The sequence below is a fragment of the Panicum virgatum genome, chromosome 8N (assembly GCF_016808335.1).
Source record: "Panicum virgatum strain AP13 chromosome 8N, P.virgatum_v5, whole genome shotgun sequence".
Lineage (NCBI taxonomy): Eukaryota > Viridiplantae > Streptophyta > Magnoliopsida > Poales > Poaceae > Panicum > Panicum virgatum.
The window spans coordinates 1687124-1710194 of NC_053152.1; the positions used below are offsets into that span (position 1 = coordinate 1687124).

Here is a 23071-nt window from a genome sequence, read left to right on the forward strand (position 1 = left end):
GTAGTTGCCGACAGACTTTGGACTCCCTTCTCATCTCAGTCTGAGTCCTTCTCTTAGGCCGCCGAAGCAACTAGAGTATAAGTCAACTATTCTTGACAGGTGTAGTTAGTAAGACGACATTAAACTACCTCTACCTATCGTATCTGGACCTCTTCACTCCCGTCATACCCCCTGGATAAACAAGAATCAGTACTCAGTACACTTCTCGTTCCCCGTGATTTCGATACCCTGGAATACTCCAAGGTGAAAGCTACATCAGTATCCGTAAGCTTGCGAATTTATTCTGTTAGGCTAACGACTGCCAACAGTGTACTCCCCGACATTCAAGTACGGTGTAGGAGTTCATGCAAACATGTAACGGAACGGGACTGGATGTACTCCTGTGCGGGATATTCTCTCCGATCTCCCTAATTTCCCGGCACCTGCAGTCCTATGTATATAGCTAGAATAACCCTTGCTTGTACGAATAGTTGTACTAGGATCCTGTTGTTTGCCTATGCTCCCTCTAACCTTAGGTGTATCGTTTATTCTTTATCTTGAGAGTTGGCTGATGTGTGTGTCACATTACCCTTGATCATCATTTATCATGACTTACCCCTGTTTAAGTTGTGATCTACAGCTTATTTCATATTGTCATGCTTATGTATCTAGTAAACACCTTTACACCATGCCATCCTTTGGGAAAATATAAATAACGATACCCTGAATACTTTCGGGTGAAATGCTATAACGGTATATCCGTGCGCTTGCAGATCCTTTCGGATCCTTTCTTTAAACGTTAAGACATACCAACCTTGGCATTTCTGGCGCCGTTGCCAGGGACTTAACCGTTCCTAGTGATTAAGCTAAGAAATATCAACAAGCATTTCTGGCGCCGCTGCCGGGGATGGCATTGGTTTAAAAAGGATTTACTAATACATAATCTTGGTCATGTGAATAAGAAGTAGCTGCTGCTTATACAGGCTAATGTTACTTTTGTTTTCTCCTGAATTGGATGAAAACAGGGTAGTGTATGACCGGTTTCTCCTTGCCGTCAAACTTCGTTGAAAATCCAAAGAAATTCGTGAGAAGGGTCCAACTTCACGTCGTCCCTCCTCAGATCATCCTCTCGGCATGCGAACCAGTCACCCCCCGCACCAACAACCGTTATGGCTGAAAAGACTCTTCATGATTTCTCCGTCCCCTCCGCCACCAACGTGGCTACTGGACCAAACATTAGTGTCGGGGATGTGAACTTCGAGATCAAGACGAGTCTCAACAACATAGTGCAGGCTAGCCCATTCTTCGGCAAGCCTAACGAGGACGCCAACCCCCATCTCCAGACATTCCTGGAGCTGTGCGAAACTGTGACCATAAGGGGCATCATAGCTGACACAATCAGGCTTTGTCTGTTTCCATTCTCCCTCCTGGGAAAGGCAAAATAGTGGTTTTACAAGAACAAAGATGCTGTCAGCATGTGGGACAAATGTTCCATGACATTCCTTGTGAAATTCTTCCCATTGGGTAAAACCAACGCCCTTCGAGGGAAAATTTTAAGTTTCCAGCAGATAGGGATGGAATCCGTCCTAGAAGCTTGGGAGAGACTACAAGAATACATATTCGCCTGTCCTCATCATCGGATGGACGACTGGCTCGTCCTCCAAAGCTTCTACAATGGGCTAATGACAGCATCTAGGGCCCACCTTGATGCCGCTATTGGAGGAGCCTTCCTCGACCTCACAATTACCAAGGCTACTGCCTTGATTGAGAAGATGGTCTCCAATTAGGGTTGGAACAAGGAGCGTTCCCAACCCCGTACCAAGGGCATGCACACCATTAATGAAATGGACATGCTCGCTGCTAAAATGGACCTCCTGATGAAGAAGCTGGACGAAGGGAGAAAACAACAGCTATTCGCTCCCATCCAAGTTGTGGACTCGCACCATCCGTGAGAAGTCTGCAGTAATGTTGGCCACTCGGGTAATGACTGCCCCGAGACCCGTGAAGATTGCGCCTACATGAACAACAACAACAACAACGAGTATCATCCACAAGGAGGCCAGGGGTGGAATCAGTCACACCCCCAGTACCAAGGAGGAGGTAATAACTTCAACTCAAATTTCAATTCAAATTTTAATTCAAATCAACCCTCCTAAAAAGATCTTATTCTTGGCCAAGTTAAAATTAATGAATCTTTAAACAAAAAGTTTGCTGCCACTGATAAAACATTAGTATAAACATAAAAATTGAAATTCTTTCTTCTGCATTGAAAAATCAATTAAGTTTCAATAAAATGATCGAAACTCCATTAGCTCAAATTGCTGCCGTTGTTCCTGTTGTTGATTCAGGGAAGATCCCAGGGCAACCTGAGACTCCCGTCGAAAATGTAAGCATGGTGTTTACCGGATGGGGCAACTCATTACAGCGGGCACAACGCGCTAACCATACAGGAAGATCCACGTGTCACAAAATGAACGCGTGGGGAGGACTGATAACAAAATTACACGGAGACCCAGGGGTGCCCATGATCAGCTGTTCCATCTTTGATTGCTTCTACAACCGGGCCCTTTGCGACCTTGGGGCAAGCGTGAACATCATGCCCAAGGTAATCTTTGAGCAACTACAATATCTTGCTCTTTCCCCAACTCGTATGCTCGTACAGCTCGCAGACTCCACAATTCGACATCCCGAAGGGATAATTGAAAACATGCTCGTACGAGTCAGGAACTCCTTTGTCCTCGCTGATTTCGTTGTCCTCGACATGGAGGGTGATCTGGGCATGCAGCTCATTCTTGGACGACCTTTCCTGAGGGACGTCAGGGCAAGGATCGATGTTGGGACTGGAGAAATCCGATTTCACATCGGGGTCGACAATATATTTTTCAAATTTCTATACAGGAAGGAGCAATGCTTCGTGATCCAGCAGGCCCACGATGAAAGCATGCCTGGGGAGCACTAGAACCCTAGCTAGAAGAACCTTCGACCACACAGTCTAAGAAAAAGAAGACAAAGAAGGTGTGGTGGAGAACAGGAAGCTCGTCCCCATCTACTTCTCCGAGACGAGATGACAAGTGGTAAGCAACGCAGGAGAAAGGTCCTGCTCGTCGGACTCAAAACAACGAGCCATTGCCAAAGGTAAATCGGTACTTATCTCATATTTTATTTTTCCAAAATTTTACTTTCTTCAAACATTTTATTTTTCCACTGCATGTTTAAATTTTCAAAACCTCTCTTGCATGCTGGAATTTATTCTAGCCCTTTTCTGCTTTTACAAAAACCTGAAAAATATTTCTAAGCACCAAAATCATTTGAAAAAAATATTTTTTGAACATCTTTTCAGAGCAAGTTTGACCCAAGCACCAAGGCATGAAAGAACATAGCCGTTAGGGAGAAGGTGGGCCAAGGCTGTCAGCCGGTGGGGCCACCAGGGGTTCGGCCGAACCCCTGGATTGGCCGACCCAGGAGCAACGACTCTTGGGCCCCACAAGCTCCAATGGTCACTAGCCGTAGTGTGCTGCGCCTCCCTTCATGTTCCCGGCCATTGCTCTTTAAATAGAGGCTGAGGGGTGGGTGTTGAGCTCACACACTCAACTCTCATTCACACACTCCCTCTCACACTCTTGCAAACTTTGCTCTCGGGATTTCTTTGGTTTTGTGCTCAAGTTCAGGTGCAAGAAACCTCTCTCTCTCTCTCTCTCTCATTTCTTTGCTGCAAGAAAGTCTACACAATTGGAGGAACAACTTTCGGGTAAGAGATTTCATTTTGATTCGCTAACATAACCTGATTCGAGTTGTTCATGTTCATTTTTTTTTCTTCAAGCATGAAGGGCATTGGGCGGAAGTTTTTTGGTGCTATGAGGAAGATGACGGGTGGAAGCTCATCCCGTTCACAGGGTGCCTCGAGCTCGCACCACACGCCCGAACCTACGCCAAGCCCGAGCACGATGGACTACGAAGAAGAGCAAGAACAACACACCGAAGAGCAACCCGAACTGCAAGCCGAGGACATGGAGATTGATGAAGAAGACGCACCCTTCCTCGACTTTCAAGATGACCATGAACGACAAGGCTACGCCATCCTCAAGAATCGAAGTTTCGTGCACACGCGAGCCTTCGATCCGGGTCTCCTCACGAAAATAGGTATGGACGTGGACTTTACTAATGTTTGGCATGCAATTGGATGGGACAAGTTTGTGCCCGTTGAGGAGTACGGATCCCGTCTCCTCACCATCCAATTTCTTTACACTCTTTGGGAGGTGTATGATGGTATTTCTTTTTGCCTTTTTGAAAAAGAATATTACTACACTTGGAAAATTTTAAATTTTCAGTCACTACCTCGGGTTTAGCAAACGCTTGCCGGTTTCCCTTGAACAAGATTGCCATGGTTTTAATCATCATGAATTTTGGGGTTCAATTTCGGGTTAAGTTGTCAATGGCAAGTTTGCACCTCGGTGCAATGAAATTCAAAATCTGGCTCTTCGCTTGATGCACAAGTGGTTGGCAATCACTCTCTTTCCAAGAGATGATTATCGACCCATGCGCAACGATGAGTTAATGATTCTATACGCCATGGTCAACAAGATCAAAGTCAACCCCGTAAAGGCTATGGTTAAGCAATGGCTTTTGAACTTCAAGATGATGGGTCCTATTGAGTGTACTTCTTTGGTTACTCGCATCACGTCTAGCATTGGTGCCTTAGACGGGAATGCCATTCCCTTCATTGAGGGCGACCGCGCTTTTATCAATGAGACCTATCTGGTTCAAGGTCCCATACTCAAGAGGGGCCCGAATGATTCTTTGCTGTTCTTCACTCTTGGCTATGCAAATGAGATTCTGCTACCCAATGCGGGGTTCCATTTGTACAATTGTCAGTCGCTAACCATTCCTCTTGTTCCACAAAAGGAGACCCGCAAGCATAGTGTTTCAAGTTTACCTGGCAGGATGGCACGAAGCAGAGACCGAGCTGACACCACCGCCTCAGCAGCCCCAGTCTTCATATCACCATGAGGGCGGGTGGTTCGTCCTAGCACAACGCAGGTACCGACAAGTGGGCACGGCAGGCCCCAAGCCGCTGGTCCACCAGTTCCAGCTCGAGTGGAGTCTCGAACCTCGCACGACGGACGGCCTCGTCCCGCGGGTTCGACGCCGTCGCCCAGCAGCTAGGAGAGCTGCGGGTGCAGGCCAACGACATCCAAGATACACTGCACTAGCACATCGATACAACCCACGCATGGCAGCGGTACACCAGCGAGAGACTCCACGCCATGGAGCAGAGGCAGCTGCAGCAGCAGGAGGAGTGGAGGGCCTACTACCGTTGGAGGGGTTTTAACCCCGACCAGCAGCAGTGAGCCTGAAGATAGCTTTGGAGAGGACCCCACGAGAGGTACTTTTATCTTATATCTTTACAACTTTCAACCTAATGCGTGAAACAAAATAAAAATTTGCAAAACCCCGAAACCTAAATAAAAATTTGCAAAAACTTAGAAAATACCAAAAATATTTCTTGCTTTTTAATATGTGTAGTAAGCATGGTGTAGTTTTTCTTATTGAGATGATGAATAGTTGCTCTGTTAATCTACTTCATATATCTAGTTACAACTTTGTGCTCTACCTAGTTTTGGGTTTGTTGGCTAAAATGATGAAACCTTAAATTTCAAACTTGTGGGGAGCGAAAAGCATGATCCGAATCTAAGTTGTTGTGAGCTATGATATGGTTAAGTGGAGCTGCTATGATCTTCTCCTATGTGATGCTTGATATCCGGAGTATTTTAATTTTGAAAATACAAAAATATGATAAACTTCCTCGATGATAGGAATTCCTATCCATAGCCATATGTTGATCCTATTGCAAACTTTCCACATATGCAACTTATTATCTTATTGATCTTTGTCAAATTATTGTGACCCTTTGTGAGATGCATTTCATACTCCCATAATCAAGATCAGGTACACGTTACCACTACATGCTATGCTTCTACACTAGAAGTAAGCAAGTACTCCATTCATCCATCCACAAAATAAAAATCCATGTCGTACCATGACCACTCTCTCCCAAGTTACCATTATGAGAAAAGGATTTGGGCTATCCAAAAAGAAATAAACATGCTCAAGGAAGCATGATAAAAAAAAGAAAGATGCATACCCAAAGAAGGTATGCCACATGCTCACAAGGCATGTCAAAAAAAAAGAGATGGCCCGTATCCTATAGAAAAAAAGTGGGAGAGACTTGGTTCATAAAAATGAGTTCATACACCATCCACCCAAAAATATCCACACACTTGCACATCTTGATCAAGATTTATGACTTATTTCTCATTTGGATCTGGTCTTTGACTCAGCAAAATATGAGGAGCAAGTATGCCTCCAACTCCTCCATACCTACAGCTCCACAAAAACAAAGGCATTAGAGATAGGATGAGGAAGAAAGGCACAATAAAAAGCCTTGGTGAGAAATCATACACAATGAGCGATTCGAGAGATCATCCGAGGAACTTTATAAAATTCTTTTGAAAAACTTTACAAAACCTCTGGATTGACGGTTGAACAAAATATTAAAAAAATATATGCCCCACATATGAGGAAAAGCTATATGCCTCACAGGAGTAAGGTAAGAGGTAAGATCAAGACCAACTTATTCAAAATCATGATAAGAGCACTTGGTTGTGCCTAAGGTATATGTTGAAAATGGAACATTGAAGCAACTCCTGATCAAGAACAATAAGGCAAAGCTTTGCTCGAGATGAGCAAAGGGCTAGCTTGGGAGTGCTGTTGACGGTCCTTAAGTGCGAAATCAGACCGTCAACTATACTCTTAAGTACAGGAAAACCATGCCTCTTACTCGCATATTTGTAGCACTAACGTAGCTTCACAGTTGTTTTGTCAATCTTATCATTCCAGGAGTACAAGTCTCCAATAAGAAGAAAACACAATGAATACGCAACAACAATGCACAGAAGATCCCCTGCTGTGACACATTTACAAAGAGAGCCCACCTGACAGATGATAGGGAGGGAAATCTCGTGGGATCTTGTTTCTATAAACCCTAACCGAGATTGCCCTATATATGTACACCCTTGTATACCCTAATCATCAATCAATATACGCAATTATCATTGCCTTCATGGTATCAAGAGACCGGGCTCTTCCCGATCTTGCTTCCGCTCCCTACCGCGCGCCGGCGCCGGTGCCGCAAACCGCACGTGATTCCCTCGCGTTGCGTCCTCCCTAGTGCACGCCGCCACCGGCACCGGCACTGCAAACCGCATGCGATTCCCTTGCGTTGCGTCCACCCGCCCTCATCTCGCACTGGCTTCTTGCCGTCGCTGCCCGATGGCCAGCACTCTCCCTGCCGCGGCGGCTGCGGAGCGCAAGGCGGCTGCTCCCTCGGACGATGAAGACAGCGACGACTCCTCCGCCGTTGACTCCGAGCCTCCTGCTACTCCCGATCCGCTCCTTCTTCACGAAGCTGCGGTGCACCTGAACCTCCACGCTCAGACGGTCGCCGTCCAGAGCATCCGGAGCCTCGTCCCCGTCGTCCTCGACGTCAACTCCGGCAGCTACTCCCATTGGCGTGAGCAGTTCCTCCTCACCGTCGGCAAGTACTCCCTCCAGATGCACGTCTTCGACGACCGCCCCACTGCTCCATCCGCTGACTAGATCCGCATGGATTGCGTGGTTCGGTCATGGCTCTACGGGACCCTCTCCGGCGACCTCGTCGACATCATCATGGCTTGGAGCGACGGCGGCGCCACCGCTCGCTCCGCTTGGCTTGCCATCGAGGCCCAGTTCTTGGGTAACCGCGAGGCTCGCGCCCTCATTCTCGATGCCAAGTTCCGAACTTTTGTGCAGGGTGATCACTCCATCACCGATTACTGCAAGAAGTTCAAGCGCATGGCCGACGACCTCGCCGAACTTGGCGAAACCGTTCAAGACCGCACCCTCGTCCTCAACGTCATCCGCGGCCTCAACGAACGGTTCGCATCTATTGGACGTCACCTTCGGCGTGGCCGTCCGTTCCCCACCTTCATCGAGATCTGCGACGAGCTGATCCTTGAGGAGCTCACCATGGCGTCCCCGGCATCCACTTCTTCCACCGCGCTCCTGGCCGGCTCCACCTCCGGCGCCACCTCTGGGCGCGCCTCCGGCCAGCCCCCCCAGCACTCTTCTGGGCGCAACTCCGGCTCTGGGGGCGGCAAGGGCACTGGTGGCGGGGGGCTCCAACGGCGGGAAGGGCGGCCGCGGCAAGCACCGCTCCAACAACACCAAGGGCGGTTCCAGCAACACTGACTCCGCAGGCGGTGACAAGAACTCGAGCTCCATGGGCACCACCTCGTCCTTAGCTCCTCGCCAGGGCTCCGGTGCGCCGTGGCCCTCGTTCTTCAACCCGTGGACCGGGACGATCGCCATGTATCCCGGTCCGCGGCCGTCCGTCGCCCTGCTCCGGCCGCCAGCCCTGCTGGCGTCGCTGCACCCCACCAACAGGCGCTGGTCGCCCAGCAGCTCGCCATGTAGGCTCAGCAGCAGGCCATGCAGGCGCCCTTCCCGCTGGTCGCGCAGCACCCCTACTACGGTGCCGTCCCGCAGCAGTTCTACTACGGGTCGGCCCCTCCACCGCAGACCCCAGCACCTAGATAGGCCAACCCCACCACCGGCCTTCCATTGTCCTAGGATCAGCAGTCTCTCGCGTCGACCTTCAGCAATATGATGCTGCAGCCACAATCTCAGACTGATTGGTTCTTCGACTCAGGTGCTACCTCACATATGACCTCTCACCCCTCCACTCTTTCTCATATTTCATCCATGCGGTACCCTTTTCCTTCATCAATTGTCGTCGGCGACGGTTCCTTACTACCTGTCACTGCTACTGGCTCCACGTCTCTTTCTGGACCTTTGACTCTTAATAATGTTCTTGTTTCTCCTAGACTTATTAAGAATCTTATCTCTTTGTGCCAGTTTACCACCGATAACAATTGCTCTGTTGAATTTGACACTATTGGTTGTTCTATGAAGGACCTGGAGTCTCGGAGGGTGATCATCAGGTGCAATAGCTCCGGTCCGCTCTACCCCTTGCGCCTTCTAGCTGCGCAAGCGTTTGCTGCTTCGTCTGCTGCTGCTGCACTTTGGCATCGTCGTCTTGGTCATCCTGGTCGTGAGGTCTTAGCCAAAGTAGTGTCGGTCATTCCTTTTTGTAATAAAGAACCCAGCACCATATGTCATGCTTGTCAGCTTGGGCGCCACACACGTACCATTTCAGTCATCATCTTCTCGTGCTACTAGTATTTTTGATCTAGTTCATTGTGACCTATGGACCTCTCCTGTTCCTAGTGTTTATGGATACAAATACTATTTGCTTGTTCTCGATGACTGCTCTCATTATTTGTGGACTTTTCCTTTGCGCCAGAAGTCTGACACTTTCGCGACTTTGGAGAACTTCTTCGCTCATGCCCGTACTCAGTTCGGCGTCGTCATCAAGGCCGTCCAATGCGACAATGGCTGCGAGTTTGACAACCTCAGCATGCGCACGTTCTCCTCACTCATGGCATCCATCTCCGCATGTTGTGCCCCTACACTTCGCCCCAGAACGGTAAAGCCGAGAGTATCATTCGCATCATTAATAATGCTACCAGCTCATTGTTGTTCCAAGCTAGCATGCCTCCCTCCTACTGGGTCGAAGCTCTTCACGTCGCAACACATTTGTTGAATATTCTCCCCACCAAGAATCTGAAGTCCTCCACGCCGCACCTCAGTCTGTTTGGCGTGCAGCCCTCTTACGAGCATCTTCGAGTCTTTGGTTGTGCCTGCTACCCTAATCTTTCAGCAACTGCATCCCATAAACTCGCTCCTCGCTCCACTCTGTGCGTTTTCCTTGGCTATTATCCTAATCACAAAGGGTACCGCTGTCTTGACCTCCAGTCTAATCATGTCATCATCTCTCGACATGTTGTCTTTGATGAAGACTCCTTTCTTATGTCTCGACAGTCCTCCACGCCTTGTGCTGAGGAGTTTGAGTTCTTTGATCACACTAACTTTGTACCGGTCCCTATTGGTACCGTACAAGTGCCTACTGCTGTAGGTCATGGAGCTCCTGCACAGCCACGTGCGGCCCCTAGTGTTCCCGCACAGCCACGTGCGGCTGATGTTCCTACACAGCCATGTGCGGCCCCCGGTGTTCCCGCACAGCCACGTGCGGCCCCGTCTTCAGTTACTACCCCGGCGCTGCCCGACGCCTCTCTGGTGCACCCAGGAACCATGCCCGTGCGTCCCGGGCCTGCGCCTACTGCAGCTTGGCCGACTCCCAGTCCGGCTGCCGGCCACTCGCCCGCAGGCCACACTGCTGGTGCTAGGCCTGCACCTCTGCAGGTCTACTCGCGCCGTCCCCGACTTGCGCGAGTTCTTCCTCCTGGAGCTGTCCCGGTGCCGTCCGTGTCTAACCAACACACCATGGTGACACGCAGGAAGGCTGGCTTTCGACTGCCGGCCATCTACCATGTGGCTCCTCTGTCGCCCGTGCCTCACACTTATCGTGGGGGTCTTCCTGATCCTAATTGGCGCCAGGCGATGCAGGAGGAGTTCGATGCCCTGCTGGCTAATCACACGTGGGACTTGGTTCCACGTCCGTCTCAGGCCAACATTGTCACTGGCAAGTGGGTATTCAAGCACAAATATCAGGCAGATGGTTCTTTGGAGAGATACAAGGCTCGTTGGGTGCTCTGTGGCTTTACTCAGCGTCCCGGGATTGATTATGATGAGACTTTCAGCCCTGTTGTGAAGCCGGCTACCGTGCACACAGTTCTCTCCTTGGCGCTCTCTCGTTCCTGGCCGGTTCATCAGTTGGATGTGAAGAACGCATTTCTTCACGGCAGTCTGCCTGAGACTGTTTACTGCTCCCAGCCCACAGGTTTTGAGGATCCATCTCACCCTGATTATGTTTGTCGACTTAATCGCTCCCTTTATAGTCTTAAGCAGGCTCCACGTGCTTGGTACAGTTGCTTCGCCTCCTATCTCATTCAGCTTGGGTTCGTTGAGGCTAAGACGGACACTTCTCTGTTTGTGTACCACCAGGGCGCAGACACTGCTTACCTTCTGCTTTATGTCGACGACATTGTCTTGACTGCCTCATCGACTCCTCTTCTACGCCGCATTGCAGCACTATAGCGAGAGTTCTCTATGAAGGACCTGGGCGCCCTTCATCACTTTTTGGGTATGCATGTGCAGCGTTCTGGCAGTGGTTTTCTTCTGTCTCAGAGGCAGTATATGATGGATATTCTGGCTCGTGCTGGTATGGCTGATTGCAAGTCTTGTTCTACACCGGTTGACACCAATAGGAAGATGTCTGCTGATGATGGTCCCCCCATGGCTGATCCTATAGATTATCGCAGTCTTGCTAGTGCCCTGCAGTACTTGACCTTCACTCGGCCTGACATTGCATGCGCTGTTCAGCAGGTGTGTCTTTATATGCATGATCCTCGGGAGTCTCATCTTGCCACTCTGAAGCGCATCCTGCGTTACATACGCGGTACACTGCACTTGGGGCTTCTCATTCGGCTTTCTGTTCAGTCTGATCTTGTTGTCTACTCTGATGCTGATTGGGCTGGCTGTCCTGACACTCGGCGCTCTACTTCTGGCTATGCAGTCTTTTTGGGGGATAATCTGGTTTCCTGGTCTTCCAAGCGTCAGAACGATGTGTCACGATCCAGTGCAGAGGTTGAATACTCTGTTACCCCGACACTTCACTGAAGTCACGTGTTGATGTCGGACACCGTGTCGGACACTGATACGTCTCCGATACGTATCGAAGAAGTATCGGCGATTGAAACATTTAAAATAAATATTTTCGGTTTCTGACACGTTTTCGACACATCGCCGACTCGTCTTCGACATTGGCCAGCCCCAGAACAAGCGCTCGAGCCGCCGCTTCCTCTCTGTTCCACCCGCCGCGCTGCCAGGCCGCAGCTGGGCGCCAGGCCGCGGCCGAGCTCCAGGGCCAGATCATGATTTCCAAACTGGTAGTCGCTACTTATATTACATCCAAAGTAGCATTTTTCTTACAACCAAGCATCACACACCCTTACCACATATAATACAACAAGTGGTACTCCTTCCTAGGGCTATTTTACAACATCTCTTCCCTTTGTACATAAGCTACAACAAGAGAAAACACGAACTATCTAGGACTAGTCTAAGGCGCCTAGAAGTCGTCGAGGTTGCCCACAGAAGAGGCACTGCCAGAAGAAGAGTCGTCCGGCTGAGGGTTGGGCTCAGCAAGTGCGTGCTCTGAATCTAAATCAGATACTCCCTCAATCTCCTCTGGGTCCTCTTCTGCTGCTGCAGGCTCGGCTGGGGCATCTAGTTGCTCCTGGAGCATACCAACATGTGCTAAAGCATCAGCCCAATCTGCTTGGAGCTCATTCACCTGCCCCTGAAGAAAACCAATAACTATGTTGCGCTGCTCTATCTCAGCACCATGCTCCATAGCCTGATGCTCAAACTGTGCAATGGCCTGATCCCTCCCAGCAACGGCATCCTGAAGCCCCTGAATCTGGGTATCTCTCAAACGAAGACCTCGCTAAAAAGTCTGGGCCAAGTCTATCACCTGGTCCATGTGTCGCTGCTGGAGTATCTGGTAGTGTGACTGAGCATTCATATATCTGACTACGGCCTCAATAGTCTCATCCGCTACATCTCCAATTAAGTGCCCGAAGTGTGTGACCCTGAACAGCCACTCTGCATTGCCCGCACTGACTGCTGGAAACAAACCAATAGGATATGTAGCTACCTCCTCGGGATGGTGCTCACAAAAAGTAGTAATTGCTTTGAGAGCTGCTGTCTCAAAAGCATCAACAAGACGGTACCCAATCACCTCAATCTCAATCGGTGGCCACTCCAAGGTGGGGTGCTGAGGAATGGTCATTGTAACTCTGTTCTTCTTAATTCCATCCTCAGAAAACTGGTGTCCCGTGTACTGGGGTGGCTCTGGGTAGTGGAAGATACGAAGTGAATCCCAAAGAATCCTTGTAAAACCCTCCCAGTACAGACAGTCGGTATGAGCATTTCCCTTCTCATCCCAAAAGATATGGGGACAAGTCGCCATCTGAATCAAAAAGGATTCAAACGTGAGTAATGTGATTATCTCAAGACTTCTTAAATAAAGATTTTAAGAAGACTGCGGAAAAGCAAATATGATTCTAAATCAAAAGATGATATGGTTCCAAACTCAGAGAATAATAAACCACAATCGGTACTGGTTCATCATTTGAGATTCAAAGGAATGAAAAGATCCTTGTAACAACAAGATGGGGCTTAGGATGAAGGCATGACTCAAAACCATCATTTTCATCCAAGAAAGTCTAAGCATTTAACAAGCATGCTTCCAAAATCAAAATCTAACCCACTTATGGTTTAAGCACACTAATACTTATCTATGAGGATTCATACTAGAAATTCCTTAAAAAGCTCATGTAACAATTTCAATTACTAGGAACAAAATCAAACATCAACCAAATATGCATGCACGTCCTGACCGTTCTCACAAGATAAACAATTGCCAACTATGGTTGGGCTTACGTGGTTAGCACGGTGGCATACATAGATACGGCTCTCCCTATATAGCTAGTCGACACATTCTAACCGTTCTTAACTCATCGAATCGCGGTTAGTGTACCTGCAGAAGATTGACAGAACATATATATATATATCCAATGAACCTTTCATGCCAGCACTCATGAAAGCGTCCCCAAACATTACCGCTCACTATAGAAGCGGCAGCCATACAATTTCGCCATATGGCCAACGTTAACATACGCTACTCAGAGGCGTATTCACAAGTTCCTTTACTCCCAATATAGTCGACCGAGATCGGTATATTGGCAGCAGCTCAAGTAGGTCACTGCTTGAGCGCAGCGTTCGGTTCGCATCGCCGACGGGAAGGTCAGACTCCCTTAGCTGACTGAGCACACTTTACTTCCAATATAGTCAACTAATAGTCGATATATTGGAAGCACCTCAAGTAAGCCACTGCTTGAGGGCAGCGTTCGGCTCGCATCACCGACGGGAAGGTCAGACTCCCTCAGCTGACTGAGGATCCTTACCTTCTTACCTCAACGTAGGTGCGTCGTTACAAGAATTAAGAGTTGCTTGTGAGTAAGGTTTGACAAAATGTAAAGTGCTGGAAGTCAGATAACATAAACCATACATAAATAGCCACCTATTAATTCCCGTAACTCCCCTAGGACTTTACGTTCTAGGCACAACCCTTAACGAATCCAACGTAGTTTTTCCGAAATACCTCATTGTTCCAATTTTATACGGAAAATGATTTTAAAGGTTCCTATACCTCTGGTGTACGCTTGCAGCTCTGATACCAGCTGTGGCAGAACCGCCTAAATTATCCCGGCTCAAGTGCGCAGCCCATCACCATAAAGGCAACATTAGCTCAAACGCACTTCAAACGGAACAATTCTTGGTCTGTCGGGTAACGTCCCGATACAACCACCGGTTCTCGGATCGAACAAGCATACCCCGCACGAAGGCGAGTCCAGAGATATTACAACCACAATTTTACAACACAGGCATAGTAATGATTACAAACCAGTTAAAACCATTATTACAAAGCCAACTTAAGTAAAACAGTTATACAAACCATAATTTAAGTTCAGAGTTTAGACAGCGGAAAAATAAAATACGACGGCTACAACACGTCGTAAAAGGATACCAGGCTAGCCCAAGCATGGTATCACTCGTCAAAGTCATTGCCGGTCGAAGACGTATCCCACTCTACGGACCAGCCAGGAGGCAACGAGCAAGGATAGGTCAAGCTAGCGATCTGATCCTCAAAACTCATACCTGAAAAAGGGTTCAACAGCAAGGCTGAGTATTCTAATACTCAGCAAGACTTAACCGCCAACGGTATAAGTAGCCCACTTTAGCTAGACTATGCAAGGTTTTGTGAGGCTCTGGTTTTCCTTTTGCTGAAAAGCAATAAAGAGTATGTCCTTACTTTCAAGTTTTAGCTTTCAAGATTCTAGTTGATTAACCATTCTATGTAAGCAACTACTATTCAATCATGGTAGAACTTTAAGCAAACATCAAGATTGATCATAATATTGTTGCTCTTCTTACTCTATGTGGCAAAGAGATCAAGCAGTCTCATTTCATCGTGAGAGGCGGACGATTCTGAATCGAAATTCAACCTTGCAAGGATAAACCTAGCACACACGTCTGGAACACCGTCGGGTCATTCCCAAACAACCGTTGACCTTTCTTTCTGGCTTGTGGATAGTGCCACTCTCCCCGACTACAGGGCTCCAAGGCCGAACCTTGTCCCTTGAAGTCATAGTGTTGCGCAACATAAAAATAAACCTATCCCTAAGAGAGAGTGGGAGGTATATCCACTCCCCGGTCCAATGGGCTACTAGGCTTGCCGCGTACCATATTTACGGCATGTGACTAGTACTTTCAAAAACTTAACCAGCACTACCACACACCGCGACCTTAGCAAGTTCATCAACACAGACGGGGTCTCACATAAAGTCATGATATTGATCACAACCCCGTCCGTCGTCCTTATATTGATAACAGAAGTAACAAGCAATTCCTATAAAGCTCGCGAGTGATAGGCAATCACTCGACTTTTACCGGTCCTATAAGCTTAGCAAGTAGTCGAACTCAAGTCTAGTGTTCAGTACATAGGTTCCTAGGATCATGCATCTAGGGTTTCAATTCAAATCCTAAGAACTGTAAATGCACAAGTAAGTAATACAGTAAATGATATTAATTTATAGTATAGGTTATGTCCGGGGCTTGCCTTCTCAGTAGTTGCTAACTATTTCAGCCCTAGGCTCTTCCGAACTTTGGTTCGGGGCTTCAGTTAGTTCCGCAGTGTTTACTTGAGCTTCGAGATCACCTCCGTCAGGCTCCGGGATCAGCTCGTACGTCCCGTCTGACAAGTAGTCGTATCTATATGTAATGCAAGAATAACATTATAAATACACACATGGGCAATCGTTTATAGAGTAGTTAAATAACAAATTTAACTACACAAGGCATCATGATCAACAGCACAAGCACGTTATACTAACTTCATAAAATGAGTGATGGTTGATTCCTATAGCAATTAATTCAATGTTTGCTAATAAAAAAATAACTCAAAGCACAAATAGCAATAAATTTAGCAAAAATTACCCTAAGCAGAACATGAACATATTAAGCTACCCTGTAAAAATCATGCCAAAACATGTAGCCATTTCATCACAACAATTTATTCATTCAGACAACACCTAGCACAATCTTGAATTATACAGGTCAAACTAGAACAAATCAGAACCTCAATATTTAACAGCAGGCCTACCCAGGGATGATTTAGCTACTGTGAAGTTTTCATGATTTTATCTACAGAGAAATAATTATGAGAAAATAAACAAAACAGACAACAGATTAGCAAGATATATTTTTAGCTCCTAATCTAGCCATGAACTGAAGCTCAAATTTCCTGGACAAGCTAAGATGCTCCAGATGAACACTCAGGAATATTTTCAGGATTTAACAAGAACAGAAACTATTTAACATAAATAAAGTCTATTAAACAAGGATTAAATCAAATAAATAGCTACACCAGAGAACTGATCATGAAATTTTTATAGAAAAACTAGTGTTACCTGAGTAAACTACCATAAAAGTTTCACTACAAGACATGGCTTTATACAGTAGTTAAGAAAAAGATAAAACCAACAAATAATTATGCACTAGCAACACAAATCAAAATCTACCGCAAAAACTTGCAACTAAAGCCTAACATATTATGGTTCTACTACATAGATCTCTTCAAGAGGATTCCAAAACATCCAGATTTACTATTTTATGAATTTTCCACGAATTGATATTGAATTTCAAAGATCACAGCAAACTATTACAAACAAGTCCCTGCTGGCACTATTCCTATGAGTCACTGTCTATTCACAAAACCCCCCGAAGTTTCTGGAATTCTAAACCATAGGTCCCTGGGCCGGGTCAGAGGGGGAGCGCGGGTTTGACCGGCTGTTTCCCGGTGAGGGGCTCACCGGCGGCGAGGTATGGGTTGGGGGAAATGGAGTAGAGGTAGATGCGGTTCTCTGGAGGCTCTTGGGTCGCGAAATAAGGGCGGTAGGAGGTCGGTCCACGGCGAACGGCGGTCGGTGGAGCTCGGAGCACGGCGGCGGGGTGGCTCCGGTGAGGTTCGGGCCAGGAAAAAGGGCTGGGGAGCTGCGCGAGGTCGAGGCGCGGCTAAAGATGGGGGCTATTGGGGTGGAGCGGGTCTGTGGTGGCGGCTCCGCGGCGGGGTGAGCTCGCCGGGGTTCGGGGTGGTGCGGCGGCGGCGTTCTGAGGCGTGGGAGCGAGGGGAAAGCAAAAGAGAGAGAGGAATGGGTTTCTGGGGCTCTTGTAGTGCTCGGGCGCTCGCTAGCAGGGTGCGGCGGCTTCTGCAGCGGGCTCTCCACCGCGACGGCGAGGTGGCGGCGGCGCGGGTGCTTCTGGACTCGGCGGCGCACGTGGCACGGCCGGGGAGCTCCAGTGCGAGGCAACAGGAGGGGGAGGAGGAGCGGTGCGACGCGTGGGTGCCAGCGCGAGGCGAAGTAATGGCCGGGAAGTCTCTCCACGACGCCGGCGGGCGGCGCTGTCGGTGGGCGGCAGCGAGAACAGAGCAGGGAGGTGGGAGATGGGGATAAGGGTCGTTTTGAAATTTCCAAAAATTCCAGGGACCACTCTGTAAATCAGCAATAACTTTTAAAATAGGGCTCAAATGAAAAAGTGCTCAACATGAAAGTTGTTCAACTTTTCAAGATCTACAACTTTGATGTTGTGCAAAAATTCATTTGATCAAAGATTCAAGAGCTAAAATTAAAAACATTGAAGAGATTTTGAATTCAAAGGAAACTTGTCTTTTTCATTGCAAATTCACTTTAAATTCACACTTAAAAGCAAATTTTGCTGCCATGCATTAAATGCACTGAATTTTTGCAAAAAGACCCTCCACAAAAGCTATAATTACACAACCTATTCAACATAACTAGAGAAAGGACCTTGCATAAAATTATAATTACACATATAACCTTTGTATTTACAAAAAGATCCTTTTCAAGCAAATCAAGCACATGATGCATACGAAAAATACACAATTACTGTGCAGACACCTATTTAATTACTGTGCAGACACCTAGGGTGTTACATACTGGGCCCGGGCTGTGTCACGCCTAGGCCCATGCGCGGCTCATCCGAGCCTTCTAGATGATATGGAGGGCAATCTCGTGGGATCCTATTTCTATAAACCCTAATGTCCTATATATGTACACCCTTGTATACCCTAATCATCAATCAATACACGCAATTATCATTGCCTTCAGTATGGTCTAGTTAGAAATCCCAATTGATTATGCTTGAGAGGTTTTAGTTATCCCATTAGTGCTAAAATGTTTGGATGTTGGGTGTTCAATATGTACTAATTGGTGCGCCTCTTTGTGTTCCATTAGATCACACTTTGTTCTGCACTCATGAATAGAAAAGGATGTGTCCCAACAATGGCTCTTTTACACCTATGTTGGTCCATTATCTTGTTTGTTCAGAGTTCAGTTAATATAAATATTCCGTGGTTATTGTATATGCAGGGAGTGAGATATGCTACTTCGAGAATGGGGTATGCCAAGGCAATGCCTTCAAGGACATTCCCGGAGGGAGGTATTACCCAGCTGCGTCAATGTATACGCTCCCTAGCAAGCCAAACTGTGTAGTCAAATTCAATTTTGGGCCAGACTTCGAGTTCTTCCCACAAGATTTTGGCGACCTGCCAATCCCTCAACCAATGAGCGAGGTGCCTTATCAGGCACTTGAGGGTGAAGAATGAGGGGCCTGTCGAAAATGGTATTGCTGAAAAAAACTTGCTAGTGTAGTCAACAAGTTATTTAGCTATGTCCACTACCCCTGTGTAAACACCAAACAGGCCCTGACTAGATTATAGGCTTATGTTGTCACCAAATGGGTTCAATTTCCTTTCCTTGGCTGGGTGATGAAGTTATTATGTGCTGCCAGATGGTTGGGAAATGGTGGTGGTATGTAAGAGCAACCAGAGGGTGTTAACTGTTATTGGTCATGCGGCATTCTGCAGTAGTGGGACAAACGAGTAGTGATGGGAGGGGAGGTGGAGGGCGTTCTGGTGGAGCTGCTGGTGAAACCTTATGCTGGGAGTTTCACTGCTCATGATGGATTTGTATGGTTAGAAAAGTATCTGCATGTAAATTCGCCTCATATTTTCATTTTCCGTCCAAACCATTTAAGCAATCCAATGGTCTTTGCCAGTATTTCTCTGTAACTGTGAAATCTATCAGTCGGATTGTTGATAAACAAATGCAAGTACAGAGCACTGAACATTGCATTATCCAGTAGTGTACTTGTGTTTCTGTGTAGAATACAATGACAGCAAAAGTCCCTGTGGACCAAGAAGTAACACCTCGTGCTGTAGCTTTGGGTGCTGGATAAGAACATTGCAGTGACATTGCATATGAAAAATACATCAGCGACCTAAGAGTTTCTGAAGTCGAGCCTAAGTTTCACATGGCATCCTGCAAACTTCAGCTTTGCGCTTTGCTCAAATGGCAATCAATAAAAAATAGCAACACCAGAAGGCAAAAGGCAAGCAGAGGCAAGAAACACACAGCATGCAGAAAATGCAAGAATCAAAAGATTTTCAGCATCTTTTCTTGGCAAAAATTGATAATTGTTGAAATAGTATTGTTCATATTAATACGGGTTCCATTCTAGTGGAGTTGACTGAAGGTACCCAAATCCCAATCCACCCTTGGATTCATTTTTCTTCCTATTCCAAGGGGATCACAGGAAATGCCCACAGACACGCCTTAATGAAATGGGCAATGGCATTCTTAGCCCTACTTTCAAGGTCAATTATAAGTAATCACATAGTACATAAGTGTCATTTACAATTAGGCAGAGGTCCACCAAACAGTAGTTGGCTCCTAAAATAGAGGAGGATTTATCCTTTTGAAACAATTGCTCGTACAGATATAAATGAACAAAAACATACAATTGCAAGCTTACACAGTTACACATGCTGACCAAACTGACAGGAAACCGAAGTATTGTCTGCACAATGAGCTAAGACATGGAATTATTTTATACAATTTATGGTTAAGCAGTGATAATTATTTTTCACAGTTAGATGCCCGCAGCTTGCACAGTGTGAATAAATAATCTCAACTTGAGCGCCATTTGATTTGTAGGTGGCTACAATCCATACAGGTTTCCACTCTGCTCAATGCTGCCTGTCGATGTTGCAACACCGACTCCACACTAGGCTCAGTCCTTTTCCGTGCCATTTTCCGGGAGATATTTTTCCACTTCGATTCAAACTCACAAGCTGCAAAAAGGATAATAGAGTGATAAATAGGACACTTGTGTATTTATTTAAACTCGGATATCAATTGACCTTTTCTCCTTTCTACGCAGAAATTTCAGATGCTAGCAAGTACAATAAGCAATAGATTAAATAAAGAAACATTTATGGATTCAAGCATTCCAATTTATTGTTAACATTTTCATGTGCGACGCAGGAACCTAAAACTGATAGTTACCACTAACCTTCACTTCTGTTCGCAAAGCCTTCAACAAGGCATGCGAGATTCCAAGGCCTCCCAGCAGAGGCAGCTTTTGCACCACCTTTTAATTCACCATTATGTTGTCGCAAACTGCAAAAGGACTCCTTTCATTAACACATAAATAGAACTTCAATGTGTATGAATAGTACTACATATATTCATTCATTTTCAGTGATATACTAGTTCCTTAAACTGCTAGCCGTTATATACACCTATACAAGAAAAGCTGATAAAATTTTGCATTTTCAAGCATATGTAACTGACAAACCAGAGCAAGAGTTCTGTGATAAGAGAAGGACATGCTGAAAAATACCAACAGCGCGCCATGTATGCATTTATGCTCAAACTGGCGCAGCTGTGCACAGAACCTTGGATCTAGCTCGTAGTTTCTTTTTGTAGTTCTGTTTTCCTAGCATCGTCAAAAAAGGAACTGGAGAACGGCACAGCAACTAGAGCTGTAGTTATGTTTCTTCCTAGCAATCACCACGAGTCACCAAGCAGTGGTAAAATCATGCAAAGCTCTAAAACTTCGATCCTAACATCATCAAATAATAGCGTTGTGCAGCACTTTCTTGTGTGCAATCACAAGAGAACTTCAGAGTTCAGACGGCCTCCCCAAATGCTGCACAAACGCAGCCGCGCCGCAACTATCCTGGACAAGTTCAGGAACCGCCAAAGGAGAAAAAAAAAGAGGAACAGGGAGATAGGCACAGCGAGAGAGAAATCACCGGCGGGGGAAGTCGGTGGTGACGCCGACGTAGGTGCGGGGCATCCGGGAGGAGGCAATCAGGTACACGCACCACGGCGGCGGCGCCTTCCTCTTCTCGGCCCCCGCCGACGGATCCCCGGACACGGAGGCGGAGGCGGCCTCGCCGCATTTCGGAGGGAGCGTGCGGGGGATCTTCGCGGCTCGGAAGGCCGCCGTGAGGCTCATCGTCTCACCTCGACGGCGGGGTCGGAGCCCTCGCTCGCATCCATGGACGGCGAGTAGGGATGGCAACGGGTACCCGAAACCCGAAACCCGATGGGTTTTTGCTCCATTAGGGTGCGGGCATAGACTAAATTCTATACCCGCGGGTTTCTTAATGGGATAAACTTCGTACCCGTCGGGTTTGCGGGTGCGGGTTTGTTCTTCAAGTACCCAAACCCGCAAACCCGTGGGTACAATAAACCCGACAACATATAACCTAAAATACTAATGTCACAAGATCTTGTATCAAAATAAGGTCCAATCACATGCTAAGAGAGACTTAGACTCATGTACTTCCATTTCCATCGATGATTACCTATTCATAGAATCATTTGGCTATAATGCATTGTGTATTTGTTTATGTTTTCTATTAAATTTTGTTGCTTCTTCTATCGGGTACGGGAAACCCGCGGGTACAAAAAACCCGCACGGGTACGGGTACGGGCATGAAATCGTACCCGCGACGGGTATGGGTTTTTTAACGGGTACGATTTTATCCTGGCGGGTGCGGGTTTGGGTTAGTGATACCCGACGGGTTTGTACCCGTTGCCATCCCTAACGGCGAGATTCGAGGGGAGGTGGGGAATGGATGACGTCATCATGGTTGAATGGGCCGTGATGGACACACCGTCGTGGCTGCTGGCGAGTTCATAATTGGGCCGAATGTACGGTTAACCACGGCAGCAATCATGACTTTGAGCCCACGGGCGTGGTTGAAAACGTGCTGCGGCCTGCGGGTGACAAACGAACCAAGTTTGTGCAGACAGTGAACAGGTCCATTGGATACAAACTACTAGTTTCGGAGTTTCAGAGGGAGCATCGTACTTCCTGGCATAGTGGCATATGTGCTGGAACAGGCATGTGTGCAAAACTATTGAAAATGGTTTGTGCAAAAGGAAAAAAACATGAAAATGGTTTGTTTGAACTAAAAGAAAAATGAAAAATCCGTTTTAAAACACCGGACGGTTTTTAAAATGCGGCCACATTAGGATGCCCCTGTGCCGTAGTCTAGCTTAACTGATCGGCAGCCGGTAGCCTCATGCTTGACGAATGGTGGCTTTGTTTCTGTTTCTACGAGCGGTGTAACTGAATTCTGAGGGCAAATGCAAGGTACCGACCACAAATGTAGCTGAAAGGGTGTTGCTGAATCCCCTGAATGCACTGGCTGTACACAAATGTAAGTTTCTCGAATCCAATTCAATTTTGCAAAGACTGCCCTTTCATAAATGAAATCAACTATGGGGTCAACCTGGCAACCAGTGCATCAGTGCATATTACAAGTCAAGTGACAAATCCTCCACTCCCCACCTCCAATTCCTTGCACCCATGGCACCTCCACCCCCCTTGACCTCCCTCCTCCAGAGCATATCGTTGAGCTCTGGCCACCGCCATGCTAGGGATTTCAGATCACGAGCTGCCATTGCCTTCCCCGTCCCGAGCTCCACCCGTTGTCGAAATCCACCTTCTAGCCATCATTCGCTCCATCCAA

At 47.1% G+C, this 23071-nt stretch overlaps 1 protein-coding gene and 1 non-coding gene across 2 annotated transcripts; both read right to left on the bottom strand.

The window, feature by feature from the left end:
- Positions 1 to 1514: 1514 nt before the first annotated feature.
- Positions 1515 to 1621, bottom strand: LOC120686998. The gene has a single exon (XR_005680503.1). It is a non-coding gene; the product is annotated as a small nucleolar RNA R71 (small nucleolar RNA).
- An 18281-nt stretch (positions 1622 to 19902) lies between these two features.
- On the bottom strand, positions 19903 to 21601 carry LOC120686308 (structure-specific endonuclease subunit slx1-like). Its single transcript, XM_039968511.1, has 3 exons — positions 21341 to 21601; positions 20596 to 20702; positions 19903 to 20374 (listed from the first exon to the last, which is right to left on the bottom strand). Exons 1-3 carry the CDS (start codon positions 21544 to 21546, stop codon positions 20211 to 20213), a joined length of 477 nt encoding a protein of 158 aa, XP_039824445.1. The 5' UTR covers positions 21547 to 21601; the 3' UTR covers positions 19903 to 20210.
- Between the last annotated feature and the right edge of the window lie 1470 nt (positions 21602 to 23071).